The 20,903-nt window shown below is 46.7% G+C and overlaps 1 protein-coding gene across 1 annotated transcript in view; it reads right to left on the reverse strand.

The window, feature by feature from the left end:
• The window catches only part of clu (clusterin), a 58,776-nt gene that overhangs the window by 34,945 nt on the left and 2,928 nt on the right, over nucleotides 1-20,903 (reverse strand). The window contains exon 2 of the mRNA XM_038799602.1: nucleotides 2,449-2,568. Within this exon, the coding sequence (XP_038655530.1) occupies nucleotides 2,449-2,536 (88 nt within the window). The 5' untranslated portion in view covers nucleotides 2,537-2,568. The remainder of the gene's footprint in view (nucleotides 1-2,448; nucleotides 2,569-20,903) is intronic.

Genomic DNA, 20,903 nt, shown 5'->3' on the forward strand with positions numbered 1-20,903 from the left:
GGCGGGCTCCGGGGTCCTGGGGGGGGCGATCCGGCCCTGCGGGGTGCCCCCATGGTGACCTGGCCCGCGATTGGGGCCCACCAATTGGCGGACGGGCCTATGCTGTGGAGGCATTCTTTTCCCTCCGCGTTCGCCATTGTCTTCACGATGGCGGACGCAGAAGTGACCCCCTCCCCTGCGCATGCACGGGGATGACGTCAGCAGTTTCTGATGCTCCGGTGCATGCACGGACTTCAACCGGCCGGCTACGTCCCTTCGGCCCCAGCTGGCGTGGCATCAAAGGTCTTTCCCGCCGGCCGGCGGGGCACCAACCACTCCAGCGTGGGCCTAGCCCCTCAAGGTTAGGGCTTGGCCCCTAAACGTGCAGAGAAATCCGCACCTCTGGGGCGGCCCGACGCCAGAATGGTTCATGCCACTCCATCCCGCCGGGACCCCCCGCCCCGCCGGGTAGGGGAGAATCCCGGCCCAGATTTGTAATCCTCTATCTACTGTGCTTCTACTGTTCTGGACAAGGTGAAATGACTAGTCATGCTTTACATCACCTAATCCCTTTAGAATTCTAAAACAGTGATTACATTACCCCTCTCTTTTCCAGAGGGAATTTATCCAATTCATATAATCGCTCCTCAGAATACAGGCCCTCCATCCCCTCAATTGTCCTTGATCCTGGCTTCAGTGGATATCTTTTCAACAGCTGCAATTTCCTTTATCTAATGAGTCGATCAAATCTGTGCACCATATTTCTACACGTGATTTAGAAAGTTACCCGATTCACAATTTTGAATCAATTTGACCCTTTTGATATCTGGCACCCGCTTGATTCTAACACATATTGGGCGGGATTTTCCACCCCCCTGTCGGGTGGGAGAATAGCCGGTGGGTGGCGAGAATCCTGCCCCGCCGCTCCAACGGCGGCTGCCGAATTCTACGGTGCCGGTTTATTGGCGGGGGCGGGGATCACGTCGCGCCAGTCTGGGGCCGTTGGCAGTGGCCTCCCTGGCGATTCTCCAGGCACCGATGGGCCGAGTGGCCGCCCGTTTTCGGCTGGTCCCGATGGCGTGAAATACACAAGGTCCATACCAGCGGGACCTGCTTCTGAGGGCGGTCTGCGGAGTCCTCAGGGGGGCGCCCACAGTGGCCTGGCCGATGATCGGGGCCCACTGATCTGCGGGCGGGCCTGTGCCTCTTTCCCTCCGCGCCAGCCTCGGTAAAGCTCCGCCATGGCCGGCATGGAGAAGAAGCCTGCCAGAACACGCCGGTGTTCCCGTACATGCGCAAACTCACGCCGGCCGGCGGAGGCCCTTCGGCGCTTGTTGGCGTGGCGCCAACCACTCCAGCGCTGGCCTAGCCCCCAGAAGTGTGGAGGATTCCGCAACTTCCGGGTGGCCCGACGCCAGAGTGGTTCACTCCACTCTTTGGTGCCGGTGCGGCTCGCCCGCTGTTTGGGGAAGAATCCTGGCCATTGTTTTTCACAAATTTATCAGGAGATTTTGCCCATCAGTAGGTCGTTTCCGTTTTGTCCCACCAATATGGGGAAGGACAAATTGCATATTGCCATCACTTTTGGCAGAAAGTTCACATGGTGCAGAAATTAGCAGAGACAGCAGAGTGATTCTTCCCGATTTTCTGACCCCCATCTACCCCAGTTCTGCCCATTTAATGGAGAAGCTAGGGCAAATAATCTTGGCTGCGAAATACACACTTGCTATTTCCAATAAGGGAAAGAAAGAAGGCCACACATCTACAACTTGCATTTTATCACAAACATGAATAAGAACATCTCTTACCAATAACATAAGGAGACAGTGATCATGTTTGGAATTGGAAATTCTTACCTTGCACATTTACCCAATTTCTTTTTTCCAATTACGGGGCAATTTAGTGTGGCCGATCCACCTACCCTGCACATCTTTGGATTGTGGGGTCGAAGCCCATGCAGACACGGGGAGAATGTGCAAACTCCACACAGACAGGGACCCAGGACCGGGATCAAACCCGGGTCCTCAGCGCTGTAGGCAGCAGTGTTAAACACAGAGCCACCGTGCCGCCCACATGATGCACGTTTTGACGTGTTCTATAAGTGCACAGTTGAAAGAACTCAGCATAGCCACTGACCTGTTCTATTATATTCAAGGCATAAAACTCTAAAAATACTTTAACTTTTCTATACATTAAATGCATGAAAACGTGATTAACAATATCATTCTGCTGCGGATTGAAATACCAATTTTTTAACTTTACCGTAATTTTAACAGCAGAAGATGAAGAGAAAACAGAAGAAGCTGGAGTAACACAGCGTCTGCTGACAGAAATTTGCTGTGACAGCACCATAACTGGAGGCTACAATATCTTATTAAACTAGCAAACACTGCTAATAATAAACAAAAGTATTTACTTTAGGGACTTTCACAATGATCAATTCACTCTGAAATGAAGAATGCCACTTACTTATGAGTTTCTCTGGTGGAACCTGCTGCAGACTTTCACTCACGGCAAGTAGGAGAAGGAGCCACACGGTCAGCATAATGTTTCTCATTTCTCTCTCAATGGGGCTTGAAAATTCTCAGTCTGAAAGAGAGAAGAATGATGACTATTACAATGGAAAGCTCAGGAAACATGGTGAGGCCCAAAATGAACTTGTTTCGAAGACAACAGGATGGATATAATTTTGCTTTAGTCAATGGCCTGTCTCTTAAAAAAATTGGCAAGTCTGCAAGCAAACGACCATTCCATGTTATTATATCTTCATATCATAGTGATGGCAGAGCAGAGAAGAAACTGATTCATATTTGTATTCAAGTCGACAAGCAATTAATTTAATAATTGCAGAGGTGGAAAGAATCTGTCAGAGCCTGTGCTGGTGGTAGGGTGGAAACCTGGTCCCTTTTGTTTAATTATTTTCCAGTGAGGAGGGTGTGGATTTTTTCATAATAGTGGTCCACCCATTCAATGTCTAGTAACTTGGTAGAAATTTTGTGAGCTGTCTTGTGATTTTGACTTGTTCCTTACTATGATCCCTTGCTGGAGCATGAGCATTTTGGATTCTGTTAATACTTGGAAATGTTGGTGTGCAGCTTGTTTATGAACAGCTATCTCCTGGGCTTTGATCTTATTTTGTGAATGTGAACACTAACAGGAATCTGGTTCTCAGTTTCCAACACTGACAATCATTTCTAAGCTTTTATTCCAAGCTTACATTTAGAGAGTGAAAATTGTGGAGAAATTAACAACTGGGGAATTCTTGCATCAGCTATGTCGCGGAAGGCTTTCTCATCAGCCCTGCATCGGCTATCTCCAAAGTATTGTACACCAACATAAGGGCTGGAATTATCCAGCTGTTGGGATTCTCTGTCCCCACAGGCAGCACAACCCTGTCCACTGGTTTCCCAAAGGCATGAGGTGGCTCCAATGGGAAATCCCACTGAAAGCGGTGAAAGTTGTGAATCCTGCTGCCAGCGAACAGAACGCTGCCATGAAACACACGGGGCTGGGGAGGGGGGGGGGGGGGGGCATTGTTGACAGGACCAGAGAACACGGGGGGGGGGGGGGGGGGGGGGGGGGGTGGAGAAACCAGATAATCCAGGCCATTATTGACAGGACCAGAGAACACAGAAACAGATTTAAAAAAGGGAATGCCCAATTGTGAACACACCATTGGCACCCTTCCATCTACATAGGATGATGGACATGTGGCAAGTTAAATCCGTTGACGGTGTGGTATCTTCATAGCGGATGGCCAAAGAGACAAATCCGTGAGAAGCAGGTTCTGGCATGAGTGCTGCGTATGAAGTGGTTATGATATTTGGGGCAGCACGGTAGCATAGTGGTTTGCACAATTGCTTCACAGCTCCAGGGTCCCAGGTTCAATTCCGGCTTGGGTCACTCTCTGTGCGGAGTCTGCACATCCTCCCCGTGTGTGCGTGGGTTTCCTCCGGGTGCTCCGGTTTCCTCCCACAGTCCAAAGATGTGCAGCTTAGGTGGGTTGGCCATGCTAAATTGCCCCTTAGTGTCCAAATTGCCCTTAGTGTTGGGTGGGGTTACTGGGTTATGGGGATAGGGTGGAGGTGTTGACCTTGGGTAGTGTGCTCTTTCCAGGAGCCGGTACAGACTCGATGGGCCGAATGGCCTCCTTCTGCACTGTAAATTCTATGATAATCATAGCTCTCTGGATACCAATATGTTCTCATTTCCAGTTCTGGCACCTTTTGCCAAGCTGCTGTAGCTACTAATCGTCATGGTGGCATATGCTTGCCCATAGTCGAAGATGCCATTTCCCTCAGTCATTTGCTGATGTTGCCAAAATGCAGATATCAGTGGATGGCATCTACTGGCCACATTGGGCCTGAAAGGCAGTGCGGTGCAGCCGGTTGAAGCTGGGGGCTCCCTCTATCGGAATTGATCCGGCTCATCGCGCCTCCCGCGATGTAACATGGTCTCTTGAGATGCCATGATCTGAATGTCGCCCATTTTGGGCAGGATTACTATATTGCAAATTTGCATATTAGAATGATACAGCTAATGAAGCCATCGCTCCCTGCGCCCGGTGCGGTCAAGGCAACACGCATGCTATCTATTACCCCCGGACCTGGAGCATTCTGGCGATGACAGAGAATCCTATGCCCAGGCACCTTGGTGGGTTTGGTCCAGCTCAAAGTTTATGTAGTCTGCTGCCTGGGCAAACAGGACATCCGTGACTTAACGGATGCATTTATAGGTCATTGGCTGGGAGATGCCATATAACCCCCCTGCTCGAGCCCTGGAATAATCCTGAGGCGCATGTGTTCAAGGCTGTGGTGACCTTTTTTAAAATAAATTTAAGTACCCAATTAATTTTTTTTCCAATTAAGGGGCAACTTGGAATGGCCAATCTACCTACTCTCCACATCTTTGGGTTGTGGGGGTGAGACCCATGCAGACACGGGGAGAATATGCAAACTAAGATGGACAGTGACCCAGGGCCGGGATCAAATCCGGAGCCTCGCCACCGTGAGGTGAGGCGCAGTGCTACCCACTGTGCCACCATGCTCCCATAAGGCTGTGGTGACCTTGACGCCCACCGGGAGCGGGTATTCTCCTCCTCCATGAGGTGCCAAGTCCACAAGGATATGGCATAGATGCCGCATCATCTCATTGTTGAGGCGGCACAAGCTATCCGACAACAGTTTGAAAGTGCAGTGACACTTTGACACTTCTACTCCTTGGCCATCGCTAGCCCCCCCCCCCCCCCCCCCCCCCCCCGGTCCCACTCCCTGGCCTGTTGGATGCCGGGTCCTTCGGTTGTGGGGCAAGGCCTTGCATGTGCGCCGCCACCTGGGCGTCTGTCTACCTTGCTGCCAGCTGCCTTTTCTGGCGCCTGGCCTGCCAGCAGCACCGTGAGGGGCGTCTCTGCGTGTTCATTTGCACAATTTCATCTATAATGCGTTAGCTGTAAGGAATTGGAGGTTGTGAGACTGACAATCAGCCATGGCTTCCACCTCAGACCACAAGTCCCCCAGGCCTCCTAACCTTCACGTCCCCTGCTATTGCCCTGCACACGCACCCCCGGTCGCAGCAGCAGCTCCTGGGCAACGAACCCACTGGAAAATGTTCCCTGGACACCATCTATTAAGGCATCCCGACACAACCTCCGAGTTGCACAGTTGAACTGGGCCACCGCTCCTCCACTACGCAGTACTGGCATCTGGTCTCATTAACAAGTAACAGACAGTTCCAGACATTAGTCAATAAACAGTCAAAAGTCAATAAACAAAATATTCCAGTGAATATCAATAAACTGCAGAGCAAACCCTCTTCAATCTTTAGCCCAGCAGTAGACCTGCCAAAATCCTCCCCTTGCCTCACTCCAGATCAAAGATGTGGAGATGCCGGCGTTGGAATGGGGTGAGCACAGTAAGAAGTCTTACAACACCAGGTTAAAGTCCAACAGGTTTGTTTCAAACTCAAACTTTCGGAGCACTGCTCATTCACCTGAGGAAGGAGCAGTGCTCCGAAAGCTCATGTTTGAAACAAACCTGTTGGATTTTAACCTGGTGTTGTAAGACTTCTTACTGTACCCAGATCAAAGAGGCAGAAGGGAAGCTGCATGCAGAAACACATCCCCAGGAATTTTAGTAACAGTTAGTCCATCCTCCTCTCTCTCCCCCTCTGACAGCTTCCAGTAGCAGAATTGCAAAACGGGAAGTCAGAACCTGAGCCACAGTAACTCAAACCAGAGCAGAGGAGTGAGAAAGTGCTCTTCCCCTTCTTCAGACTGGTAGTAGACTTGTTCACAGCCTTCCCAGGATTCAGAAGCTGAAAACGCAGCCATCAAACAGTCATGCAGCAACTCGGCACGAGCTCAGAGCACACACAACCCGTAGCCAGATTATATATTTTAGTTCAATAACTGTTCACTCATTACAATCATAAAAGTACTAGGAAATGGCACAGTGGAAATGGCACTGTGCTATACACAGAGGCATCCATGCAAGTACAAACGCAAAACCTTAACGTTCAACAGAGGATCTGTACCCGAACAGGCTCTGGATTGTGGAAACTAGGAGCTTTTCACAGTAACTTCACTGCAGTGTTAATATAAGCCTACTCAAAAAAAACCACATATTAAAAAGAACCAAACAACAGTGCAAACAAGGTACCAACATCCCAAATCAACTCAGTGCTCCCGCCCCCTCCCACAGCTCCCAGCAGCAGACCAGTCAGAAAATCACACTGACACAGAGCACGGCGGAGGAGAGAGAAAGTACCCCATTCCGCACTCCCGCTGCAGACAAACGGGATAGCGGCTGATAAAAACACAGCCTCCAAAACAGGAAACAGTATAGTGATGTTACCAGCATCTGAGCCAACTCGCACTCTCTCACCTACCTGCAGCTCCCAGCCGCAGGACATGGGCGACGAGTGAATGAACAATAATATTAATAATAACTTATTGTCACAAGTAGGCTCAACGAAGTTACTGTGCCACATTCCGGCACCTGTTCAAGGAGGCCAGTATGGGAATAGAACCCAAATTGGCCTTGTTCTGCATTACAAGCCAGCTGTTTAGCCCACTGCGCTAAACCAGAACACTCCTTTCTGGACTCTTGCCGCAGACAAAAGGGGCTGCGGCTAGCAAACACATGGCCTCTAAACATTGATCATTAAACAGCCACATTTTAATCGGTTTACTGTATGCGCCCGCGTGACCACTCGCTGGGGAGGCGGTTAGATCACGGGTGACCGTTCAACAGGGGATCTTTTCCATTAAAGGTTCGGAGATTGGACTTAATTGGTCATTAATTTTTAAATAAATGTTTTTATTCATCTTTATTGTCACAAGTAGGCTCAAATTAACACTGCAATGAAGCTACTGTGAAAAGCCCCTAGTTGCAACAATCCAGAGCTTGTTCGGGTACAAAGAGGGAGAATTCAGAATGTTCAAATCACCTAACATCTCAGCTTTTGGGACTTGTGGGAGAAAACCCATGCAGACACGGGGAGAACGTGCAGACTCCGCACAGACAGTGACCCAAGCCGGGAATTGAACCTGGGACCCTGGAACTGTGAAGCAACAGTGTGCTATCATGCTGCCCACTTGGCCCATTTGTTTTTCATCACGCTGTGGTGGGATCTGGATCTTGCCAATGAGAACGAGTCGGTTGGATCAGAACCCAATTGACGTGGTTCCCGATTTTGGCTTCACCTGTGATCTAATCGGCTCACTCGTTTTCATACCCAGCGAGCGAGGCGGGTAGATCGCGCCCCTTATGTTCCGTCCTAGATGAGCAGATAGAGGGAGTCAAGAGTGATGGTTGAGAAGTAGATCTAGGTATGTGAAAGTGGAATCTCTGTTTGCAGTTGATCTCACCAACAGATAACATGCGAGAAATAAACTTTTCCAACTGTAGTGAACTGGGAGTTGAATAAATTATAGTGTCCAAGTTAAAGGGCTCAGCAGTCTGGTCAACACATCACATGGCTTAAAAACACTGTTGTGACAGATCAAAGTGAGGAACCATAGCCAATATGTGGTCACCAGTTTCTTTCGGCAACTGTAGCAGGACTCCAAGGCCAGTTGCGGAAATTTGTAAATATTTAATACATTCAAGGTGACAGATCTGCAATAGTTTTGAACATTCCCGATTTGTCTTTCTGTTTACTAATGAAATGGGCCACTCTTTTTTTGCAGACTGAATGTGCTGAACAGATAAGGACAAATAGTAACCATTTTCCTCATAAGAACATAAGAACATAAGAAATAGGAGCAGGAGTAGGCCATCTGGCCCCTCGAGCCTGCTCCGCCATTCAATTAGATCATGGCTGATCTTTTGTGGACTCAGCTCCACTTTCCGGCCCGAACACCATAACCCTTAATCCCTTTATTCTTCAAAAAACTATCTATCTTTACCTTAAAAACATGTAATGAAGGAGCCTCAACTGCATCACTGGGCAAGGAATTCCATAGATTCACAACCCTTTGGGTGAAGAAGTTCCTCCTAAACTCAGTCCTAAATCTACTTCCCCTTATTTTGAGGCTATGCCCCCTAGTTCTGCTGTCACCCGCCAGTGGAAACAACCTGCCCGCATCTATCCTATCTATTCCCTTCATAATTTTAAATGTTTCTATAAGATCCCCCCTCATCCTTCTAAATTCCAACGAGTACAGTCCCAGTCTACTCAACCTCTCCTCATAATCCAACCCCTTCAGCTCTGGGATTAACCTAGTGAATCTCCTCTGCACACCCTCCAGCGCCAGTACGTCGTTTCTCAAGTAAGGAGACCAAAACTGAACACAATACTCCAGGTGTGGCCGCACTAACACCTTATACAATTGCAACATAACCTCCCTCGTCTTAAACTCCATCCCTCTAGCAATGAAGGATAAAATTCCATTTGCCTTCTTAATCACCTGTTGCACTTGTAAACCAACCTTCTGTGACTCATGCACTAGCACACCCAAGTCTCTCTGAACAGCGGCATGCTTTAATATTTTATCGTTTAAATAATAATAATAATAATCCCGTTTGCTGTTACATGAAACCGAGTCAGAGAACGAATGCTGTTTAATGGAACTGACCCAACACATGATATAACAGTTTCTCTGCATACATTGAAACAGGTCCCATAAAGCATTGTATATAGTGTCATTTTACATTTAATATCCCCCAGATTCAAATGCATTAAAATGACATATCACTCAAAAGGGATAGGGGAACAGTGTCACTACATGGAATTAGAACTACTGTTTATGTGGATTATAAACACTCACCTGCACTAGCTGGGCTGAATAGTGCATTTTCTTGTTTTACTTCCTCAAAGATTCCTCAACGTTTACAGCACAAAAGGAGGCCTTTTGGATCATCTTGTCCACACCAGTCAACAAAGTTCTGACTACATTAATCCCATTTTCCAGCACTTGGCCCATAGCCCTGGAGGTTATGGCAGCGCAAGTTAATATCTAAATGCTTCTTAAAAGTTACAAGAGTTTCTGACTCCACCACCCTTTCAGGCAGTGGGTTCCAGACTCTAACCACCCTCTGAGTGAAAAGGTTTCTCCTCAACTCCCCTCTTCGCCTTCTACCCCTTACCCCTCCCCTGGTTATTGACCCCTCTCCCCTCTACTAATGGTAAAAATACCTTCCTATCCACCCTATCTACGCCCCTCATGACCTAACATGCCTGTATCAGATCCCCTCTCAACCTTAGTGACTCCAAGGGAAAAAGCCTCAGCCTATCCAAGCTTTCCTCAAAGCTCAGACCCTCTAGTCCCGGTAGCATCCAATAAATCTCCTCTGCATCCTTTCCAGTTTAATCACATCTTTCTTATAATGTGGTGACCAGAACTACACGCAGTAGTCCAATTGTGGCCTAACCAGTATGTTATACTGTTCCACCATGACCTCCCTGCTGTTGTATTCTATGACTCGGCTACTAAAGGCAAGTATCCCATCCTTCTTAACTACCTTATCTACTGTCCTGCTACCTTCAGGAATCTGCGGATTTGCATTCCGGGTACCTCTGATCTTCCGTACTTTCCAGGATCCTACCATTCATCATGCAATCCTTTGCCTTATTCGCCCTGCCCAGGTGCATGACCTCACACTTTTCCAGGTTGAATTCCATTTGTCACTGTTCTGCCCACCTGGCCAGCCAATTGATGTCTATGGCTATGTTCACTATTTACCACCCTCCTGCAGTCTATGGCTATGTTCACTATTTACCACCCACCAATTTTTGTATCATCGACGAACTTCTTGATCAAACCCCCTACATTTAAGTCCAAATCATTAATGTACACCACAAATAGCTAGGGCCCAGCACCAAGCCTTGCGAACACCATTAGAAATAGATATCTGGTCACAGAAACAGCCCCCTACCATCACCCTCTGCTTCCTGCCTTGCAGCCACTTTATGATCCAATATGCCATTTTGCTTTGGATCCCATGGGTCCTTACTTTCTTGACCAGTCTGCCATGAGGGACTTTATCAAAAGCCTTGCTAAATTCCAAATAGACTACACCAAAAGCAACACACCTGGGCACCTCAAAAGATTTGATTTGATTTGTCAAACACAACCATCCCTTAACAAATCCAAGCTGACTATCCTTGATTAATCCATGTCTATCGGAGTGCAGATTAGGTTCCACATGTCCCTCAGGATATTTTTTGTAAATTCCCCACCACTAAGGTTAGACTGATGGGCCTATAATTCCCTGGTCTATGCCTACCTCCCTTTTTTAAATCATATGACAGTGTTAGCAGTCCTTTAAAAAAAAAAAAATTTAGAGTACCCAATTCTTTTTTCTCCAATCAAGGAGAAATTGAGTGTAGTCCCATTCACCTACTCTGCACATCTTTTTGGGTTGTGGGGGTGAGATCCAAGCAGAACCGGGGAGAGTGTGCAAACTCCACACGAACAGTGACCCAGGGCCAGGATTGAACCTGGGTCCTCGGCACCTCAAAGCAGCAGTGCTAACCACTGTGCTGTCCTGGTATTAGCAGTCCTCCAGTCCCCTGGCATCTCACCTGTGGCCGGAGAGGATTGGAAAATTACTGTCAGTGCCCCTGATATCTCTTTTGTTTCTCTCAACAGCCTGGGATACATCTCATCCAGGCCTAAGGATCTATCCACCTTTAAGGCTGCTTAAACTGCTAGTACCTCCTTTCTCTCTCTCTCTGCTAATTTCCGTTGATATTTCACAGTTCTTCACCCCGCTATCTCCTTTGCAATACTTATTTAGAATATCAACAGGATGTATTCAAATAGCACCTTTTGATGTAGGAAAGGATCGCAAGGCATTCCACAAACATACAATCAGATAAATATCGATGCTGATGCAAAGGAGATATTGGGATGGATGAATAAAAGAAAGGTCTTAAAAAGTGGAGAGAAAAGTGGAGAGACGGAGACGTTAAGGGATGGAATTTCAGAGCTTAGGGCTTAACAACTGAAGGCATAGCTGCTAATGATGGAGGGGGTTTGAATCAGTGGGGTTCACAAGATGCCATAGTTGGAGAAAAGCAGCATTCATGGACAGTTGTAAAGGTTATGATCAGGGAGGAATTTGAACGTGAAGTGCAGGATTTAAAAACTAAGATGTTAGTGGACAAAGTAGATCAGGAAACATATAGGTGATCAGTTAGTGTGTCTTGGTGCAAATTAGGGTGCGGATTCAGAATTTTGGATGAGTGCAAATTTAGGGGTGGGAGACTAGCCATGTGGAGTCTGAAGATAACAAAATCAGAAGGCAAAGCTGGAGATGGGAGATAATACAGAGATGGATGTGGAGGGTCTGTGATGGATGAGATATAGGATTGGAAGCTCAGCTCAGGCTCAAATAGGATATCTAGATTGGGAACGTCTGGTTCAACATGGGATTGCCTAAGGAGGAGGATAGAATTGATAGTTGGTGAGGAGTCATAGAGATTTGGTCTCCAAATCTTCAATTGAGAATTATGGCTCATTCAGAGGAGGCCGTTGGACGGACAGTAACAAGAGAGGCAGTGAAGAGGTCCAGAGAGATAGCAGTAAGGTAGAACTAGTTGTTACCAATGCACGTGTAGAACCTTATATTATGTCTTCAGGTTTTATTGGTGAGGGGTAGCATGTAGGTATGAAATAGGAGAGGGCAAAGATTAAACCTTTTTGAGGGATAATAATGTGGGAATGAGAAGGTCAACCATTTCATGATATTCACTGCTTACAACTCGATACAACAAGGTGAGCAGACCCTCTCAGCTGGACAATGGAGGAGAGATAGTGTAAGAATTTAATGAAAACTAGAGTGATTGAAAAGAATAAGGAGTGAGTGTGCACCAAAGTCACATAGGCTGTCATTTATTACTTTGATTAGAGCTATTTCAATGTGTATCAGGGACAGAAATTTAACTGAAGTATTCAAACAACTATCTACATGTAGGAAAAATGGATTTGAAGTCTAAAGATGTGCAGGTTAGTTGGATAGACATGTTGGGTGCGATTCTCCTCTCTTCCCCCCCCCCCCCCCCCCCCCCCCGCTTGGAAGAATCGCCACTCACCGTTTTTCACGGCGACGGGCGATTCTCCGGCCCCAATGGGCCGAGCTGCCTGCTGTTCCCGACCGGTTCACGACGGCGACAACCACACCTGGTCGCTGCCGTCGTGAACATGGGCTCCAAAAGCTGGTTTGAAGCTTGTGGGGGGCGGAGAGGGGAGTGAGCACCACGGCCGTGCTCAGGAGGGGACTGGCCCGCGATTGGTGCCCACCGATCGTCGGGCCGGCATCTCAAAGCGACGCATTCTTTCCCCTCCGCCGCCCCACAAGATCAAGCCGCCATGTCTTACGGGGCAATGGAGGGGAAGACGGCATCCCCACATGCGCGGGTTGGAGCCATCAGCCGTTGTGACGTCACCTGCGTATGCGCGGGTTGGAGCCGGCCAACCTGCACATGCGCGGCTGACGTCACTTAGGCGCCGCCGTCGCTTCATTCTCGGCACGCCACCTTGGCGCAAGCGTCAAGGCCCTGCAGCCGAGAGTTACGGAGCGCCGCTCCTAGCCCCCCCCGGGTGGGGGTGAATAAGGTGAGAGGAGTGGCCTCCGAGGCCGTTGTGAAACTCGGCCGAGTTCACGACGGCTTTCCCGTTTTTTCACGGGAGCGGAGAATTCCACCCGTTAAATCTCCCCTTACTGACCATAGTTGTGCATTTTAGGTGGATTAACCATCATTAATACGCGGGGTTATGGGAAAGGGAGGGGCAGTGGTCCTAGGTAGAGTGCTCTTACAGAGGGTCAGTGCAGGATTGATGGGCTGAATGGCCTCCTTCTGCACCATAGGGATTCTATGAATGTAACAATATGGTCAACTACTTTAAGAGAAAGTGGATATTCGAGATTTTGCAATAGTTTGCAATGACTGAAGGGAAAACAATGATATTTTTGAGGAAGAGGGTGATGATGCTAGATTTGAAAGGAAGACAGACAATTCTTTAGGATAGGGATTTACAATTTACAAGCTAATATGGGGCCAGGAAGGGAAGTTGGTCACAGTTTGATGGAAACAGTATTAAGAAAGCAGGATGTGAGTTTCATGGATGAGATGAGTTTACAGAGGGCTTGATGGAAGATAGAGAAAGATGTGAGCCTTGATCCAGGACAGGGAGGAATCTTGGCTTGGTGAGCATGGGGGAGGGCTATGACCATGGAAGCTAGAAGAATTGGCTGATTCTTGAAGATAAAAGACAATGCACTTCTGCACTTTATGTTGAAGCTGAGGGTAGAAGTTGGAGAAGGGTGTAAAGAGATGGTTAGATGGTTAAATGTAGAGAATGGTACAGCACAGAAGGGACCATTCAACCCATTGTGCCGGTGCTAGCTCTTTTAAAGAGCCAGCATATTAGTCCCATTCCCTGCCATTTCCCCGTAGATCTGCAAATATTTTATTTTCACAAATATCCCTTTTTGAAAAAGTTACTAATTAATCTGCTTCCAATACTCTTTCAGGCAATGCATTGCTTAAGAGGTCTCCCCTCTGGTCCTTCTACAAATTACCTAAAATTTGTATCCGCTGGGCACGGTAGCACTGTGGTTAGCACTGCTGTTTCACAGCGCCATGGTCCCAGGCTCGATTCCCCGCTAGGTCACTGTCTGTGCGGAGTCTGCACATTCACCCCGTGTCTGCATGGCTTTCCTCCTGGTGCTACGGTTTCATCCACAGTCCAAAGATGTGCAAGTTAGGTGATTGGTCATTATAAATTGCCCTTCGTGTCCAAACAGGTTAGGTGGGGTTACGGGGATAGGGTGGATGTGTCAGCTTAATGGGGTGCTCTTTCCAAGGGATGGAATGGCTCCTTCTGCACTGGAAATACTATGATTCGAAAGAGAAAATGCAGGAAAATCTCAGCAAGTCTGGCAGCATCTGTAGGGAGAGAAAGGAGCTAAAGCTTCGAGTCCGATGACTCTTTGTCAAATCTCTATGATTCTATGATTCAAATTCTATGATTCTACTGACGTCCCAGACAGTGAAATCAGAATGCCCTATGAACCAATTCAAAAATCTTCATTGTTTCAAACACCAATATTAAATCTCCTCTTAATCTCTCCGCTCTAAACAACCCCAGCTTCTCTAGACTTTCCACATAACTGAAGTTCTCAACCCTGGTCCCCTCTTCCCCCTCTCCAGGATGATGTGTCATGCCGGATCTGGGGCATTATTCAGCAGAAAGATTTCGAAGTCTGCTTTTGGTGGAGTGTTTCTTGGTGGCTGAGATTCACTCTGCTATTCATCAGTACTCTGCCGGTTCTTTTGGTCCCGCCGAGGCCACACTTTAGTCGATTTCCCGCTGGCAAGCTCAGTCCCCTTCCAGCCCCTCCCCCACGCTTAATGAACCCCCTCCCCCCCCCAATCAACCCCAACTTTCGAGATCCCTAGAATCCCCCCCCCCCTCCCCAATGTGCAAGGCCTCCCTGGTTCCAACCCATGGCACACTGGCACTGTTCAGCCTGGTAGTGCCTCTGGCATCCTGGCAGTGCCAAGACATCAAGGTGGCAAGGGGAGTGCCAAGGTACTCGGGAGTCTCTAATGACTTGCAAACCCCCCCCCCCCCCCCCCCCCGGTGCCTAGTCCACATTTGTGGAAACCAGTGCTAAATGGGGCTCTATTGAGGTCTCGCAGGTGCGGCAGCTGTTCACTCCCGGGCACCATGTGAAAGCGGTTTCCAGGTATTTAAATATGTGCAGATATGGATCACACCCAGTGAGGGTGGAGGTCTAGATCATGCCGTGAGCGATCACCCCCGATGCGGAGCCCGATTTTGGGCTCTCACAGGACTCACCAGCTGCGCCCGGCTCTGTGCGAGCCACAATGGGGTGGCTGAGTCACACCCCGGTAATGAATGGCTAAACTAGTTGTGCACTATAAAATTTCACATTGGTCACCATGATGAACTAGGAAGCTGGCAGAATAAAGGTTTTACTGGGTACAAAGAACAACAAAGGTGGATGTGAGGCTGTTATGGAGCAAATCCATAACTGAGGACGCATTGTGGGAACAAAAGGTGAAAGTTTGTATTGTAAGGTATATGAAAGTGTCTAAAGGAAGAAATCTTTTTCCGCAAGGGATAAACAGAAGGCAGTAGGGTTGAAATGATTAAGGAGCAGCTGAGTGATGAGGGATACAGGAAAATGATCAACTATGGCAATAGAGAAATCATGAAGAGTGGTACGGTGGCACAGTGGTTACCACTGTTGCCTCACAGGCCAGGCCAGGAACCGGATTCAATTCTGGCCATTGGTGACTGTGGAGTTTGCATTTTCCCTCAGGGTCCGCGTGGGTTTACTCCGGGTGCTCCAGTTTCCTCCCACACTCCAAAGATGTACAGGTTAGGTGGACTGGCCATGCTAAATTGTCCCGGAGTGTCCAAAAGGTTAGATGGGGTTACACGGTTATGTAGATAAGATGGGGGAGTATGCCTATGTAGGGTGTTCTTCCAGAGGATTGGTGCAGACTCAATGCGCCGAATGGCCTCCTTCGACATTGTAGGGATTCTATGCAAGCTGACTTGGTTGAGAGACTGGTCGTGGATATGCACAGGGGAATTTATGTGGAGGTTGGAGGACAAGAGTTGAGTGGACCCAAAATAAGTAAGGGCAAGGTAAACTGCGATGGAGGCTGAAATGGCCAAGGATGAGAATATGGCTTGGTCAGGGGAGGTGGTAGATGAGGAAGATTTCAGAGGAGAGGAGAATGTGGTTGAAGAAGATGAGCTGCTCGAGAACGTGCTGGTGGGGTAGGGAACAGATTAAAGTGAGAGGAACAGAAGAGCCATGTGCCCGTCTTACATCTATCTGGGGTTCAATATGAGTGATCCAATTCTGAACATCCTCTGTTACAATCTCAACCACAGTAGCACAGTTCTTTCACAACTCAAGGTCTTCAGTTCGATTCTCGGCTTGGGTCACTGTCTAGGCAGAGTTTGCACTTTCTCCCCGTGTCCGTGTGGGTTTCCTTCGGGTGCTCCGGTTTCCTTCCTCAGTCCAAAACTGTGCAGATTAGGTGGATTAGCTATGCTAAATTGCCCTTAGTATCCAAAAAGGTTAGGGGGGTTTACTGGGTTATGGGGATAGGGTGGAGGTCTGGGCTTGTGTGGGGTGCTCTTTCCAAGGGCCGGTGCAGACTCGATGGGCTGAATGGCCTCCTTCCGCACTTAAATTCTGCTAATAAATAAACATCAAATAAATGTACGCTACTTGCACATTTAGTGAAGGCAGATTTATGTTCCAGGATAGGATGGTGAAAGGGGTGAAATGCATGTATAATGATATATAATATTGTGTCTTAAATACAACAAGTGTACCCAAAATTAGTGTGGCTGAATTGAACTTTGATAGTGATTAGTGTAAAGTAAATTGCTTGGGTTAAGTCAGGCTATGCAGTGGTATTTGCTGATCAGCTGAAAAACTTTTACAAAAAGGTTCAAATTTTCAGTAGAGGAAAATCCCTTTGAGAATCCCACGGTAAATGAACTCTGAGCCATTTAAATTACAGTTAAAACCTGCATTTCAGGGAACCATCAGGTCTTTATGGGCGGGTGAGCTAGGCAGAAGAAGAAGTGCCTCCCGCGGCTTTGGTTTTGAGGGTTCATTGATAATTGAAAAAGGAAACAGAATCAAAGGAGGATTGGATGGCAGATTTCTTGGAAAAACATGAAATGTAAATGGTCCGAATGTCTTACAACAGGGAAAGAAAAATAACTAATTTTAATCAAAGGAACTAAAACACTAGGTCTTAATAAGATTACTTATTAACATAAATGTGAAAACTAAGATAAATTACATTGCTAAAACCACTTCCTGACACTATTTCTGGAAATGTAACAATACCAATGTATGCGAATAAAAAACAAACAAAAAATCATCTCAAAGCCACCACCCAGACTTTAATCAACAAGTTATATTAATTAAGCCTTACGAGTTGTCCCTTCTATTTTCAAACTTTGTATGGTGCATACAATGAGTGGGAAACTATGCTCCATTCTGAAGTTTGACATTCGCAATTATTTTATAAATCAAGAGTTTTGAGTACCCAATTCATTTTTTCCAATTAAGGGGCAATTTAGCGTCGCCAATCCACCTAGCCTGCACATCTTTGGGTTGTGAAGGTGAAACACACCCAAACACAGGGAGAACTCCACACGGACAGTGACCCAGAGCCGGAATCAAACCTGGGACCTCGGCGCCGTGAGGCAGCAGTGCTAACAACTGCGCCACCATGCCGCCCTATAAATCAAGAGTTAACCATTCTTATGCCTTCTGGATTTCTGATAATATTGTCCTGGAGCCAAAATGTCAATACATCTTTTGTTACCTTGAAATCCCCAAAAAATTACAAAAACAACTTAGCAACAATAGCCTGTCAGGTGAAATGAAGTTTCTTGTATCAGGGCATTGCTTTAAATTTCTGGTGCTTAACCCAATGAATCTTTGCCGAGGCCTAGTTTTAGACTAAAATATGAATGTGTGTTCTGCAATAAAATGTTATGATTCATTTTGATGGAAGAAATCGATTATATTGGTGCAGAAAATTATTATTTGCATCATTAATAGTCAAATTGCCAACTTTATTTTATTGCAGACCTTATTCCATTTTCAAAGTAGTAATGCCTATATTAATAGAAAGAATGTGTCACACACATTTGCTCTCTAATACCACATTTAACAGAACAATTCAATATAAGGCACTTGCAATCAGAGCGTTAGTGATTTTTAAATTTAATTACTTTGGCTGATCCTTATTATGAATAATGTCAATGCTGAGGAATGCAGAATTTTGTGTTAAATTTGCAGCCAGTGTCAATATCAAGCATGCCCATGTCAAATATAACACCAGAAAATGATGCTCCAAATTTAAATACATCCAGAAAGTTAAGTATCTGCACAGCGGAAATATACAGTAATTAATGTAAATTTTCACTTCCACATTTTTAAATTATTTGAACGCTCCGCACATCTCACAGTATTCGCAATGCAGGGTGAAATAGAAGAGAGAAACAATACATTTCTCAGAGAACATTTTTAATGGGCTGTGGCCGTCACAGGAAAGTTCAGCATATGTTTCCCATCCCTAATTGTCCTTGAGCTGAGTGGCTCGCTAGGTTATTTCAAAGATCTTAGGAAACAGAAAGTTGCATTTGTAGATTTGAATTCCTAAATTTTAGCTTGAAGTTTAAGTTATATTTCTGTGTTGAGAAAGAGCTTTTGTTTAACTTTATTTTAATTTTATTTTTTTTCCCCCAATTACGGAGTAATTTAGCATGGCCAAACTGCCTCACTTGCCCATCTTTGGGCTGTCACCCAAGCAGACACGGGGAGAATGTGCAAACTCCATACGGACTGTGACCCGGGGCCAGGATCGAACCTGGGTCCTCGGGGCCGTGAGACAACAGTGCTAACCAGTGCTCCACCATGCTGCCCTTGGTTCAACTTTGAAGAGTTGTCTGTAAGTCAATGGGTCTGTTGTTGTGTCTGCATTTTATTGAGGTTTTATGACCCTTAAAATGGGGAACTGTGTTATCAAATGGGTCAGTGGCTTAAGGAAGGTAAAAAAGGGAAAGAAAATTGGGTTGTTGCCACACAACAAAGGGCAAAATAGAGTGCAGTTTCAGTCCAGTTGGAAGCAGGTTCCAGGAGTAACAGGACACGGGGAGGGAACTGGAGAAAGCAGGCTTCCCAAAAGAACAGGAGAAAGTTTCAGAAACCAGGGAGTGGAACAAAAAGAATGTTCCAGGAAGACATTTAAGTAAAGGAACACAAACAAGAGTCTAGCACAGGGCTAAATCATTGGCTTTGAAAGCAGACCAAGCAGGCCAGCAGCACGGTACGATTCCCGTAACAGCCTCCCCGAACAGGTGGCGGAATGAGGTGACTAGGGGCTTTTCACAGTAATTTCATTTGAAACCTACTCGTGACAATAAGCGATTTTCATTTCATTTCATTTCATGTCTACCTACTATCATCCTTTGTCATGAAACACTTACCAGCCCTCTGTCAATGTAACTGTACTTTATTAGCTGAGATTGTTCTTATAACGCATATGCAGATTCTGTCCCTTAATGTAAGTGAAACACTGAACCTACATTGTGTCACATGTAGCTCAGTGCTAACACTTGCTCACCTTTATGTCTGACGGTTGTGAATTCAAGCCCCACAACAGAAACCTGTACATATATTCTAAGATGACACTTCTGTCCTGTTCTGAGGATGATTTGAGGTGGTGGTTGTGTGTGGGGGTAGATGGGGAAGGGAGGAGCTGTGTGGGGGTGGTTGTTTTTCTGTGCTTAGTGGTTAGCAGGATGTTGCCAATAGGCAAGGGCAACATGGCAGCATAGTGGTTAGCACAGTTGCTTCACAGCTCCAGGGTCCCAGGTTCGATTCCTGGCTGGTTCACTGGCTGTGCGGAGTCTGCACGTTCCCCCCACGTCTGCCGGGTTTCCTCCGGGTGCTCCGGTTTCCTTCCACACTCCAAAGATGTGCGGGCTAGGTGGATTGGCCATGCTAAATTGCCCTTCGTGTCTAAAAATTGTTAAGTGGGGGTTACTGGGTTACAGGGACAGGGTAGATACATGGGCTTCAGTAGGGTGCTCTTTGTAAGGGCCGATTCAGACTCGATGGGCTGAATGGCCTCCTTCAGCACTGTAAATTCTATGAATAAACACTTTCCCACCCTTCGCCTTTCAGATGCGATGTTAATCTGAGGACCAGTCTGCCCTCATGGGTGGATATAAGATTCTATTGCAATTTTTGAAGGACAGGGGATTTGTCTCTTCCTACCAAAACCACCAAAAGAAAAGAAAATCTGGTAATTATCACATTGTTGTTTGTGAGGCTTTCTGTGCAATGCCATTTCTACTTTTCCTACAATGCAACAGCAACTACATTTACAAACTGGTTTCCTCCGGGTGCTCCGGTTTCCTCCCACAGTCCAAAGATGTGCAGGTTAGGTGGATTGGCAATGCTAAATTGTCCTTATTGTCCAAAAAAGGATGGGTGGTACGGGGATTGTGTGGCGGTGTGGGATAAGGATGGAGGTATGGGCTTCGGTAGGGTGCTCTTTCCAAGGGGTGGTGCATACTCGATGGGCCGAATGGTCTCCTTCTGCACTGTAAATTCTATGAGTTGACAGTATAGCACTTGGTAATGTGCTTGGATTGTGCAAGACACTATACAAATGTGAGTTTTTTTTCTCACTTTGCAACTCTCCTGCATGACCTAGCTGAAATGAATGGAGGAGTATTGGAATCCACATTGTAACCCTCCATGGTGCATTACAATGAACCCTTGTCACCACCTGGAGCCACATACTTGATAAACACTGCGATAAATCCGATTTCAGAGAGAAGATTTTCATTGCACCCCAGATGTAGTTGACTTTGATGCTTCAGTGCAAGAAAT

This window comes from Scyliorhinus canicula, chromosome 6 (genome assembly GCF_902713615.1).
Source record: "Scyliorhinus canicula chromosome 6, sScyCan1.1, whole genome shotgun sequence".
Taxonomy (NCBI): Eukaryota; Metazoa; Chordata; class Chondrichthyes; order Carcharhiniformes; family Scyliorhinidae; genus Scyliorhinus; species Scyliorhinus canicula.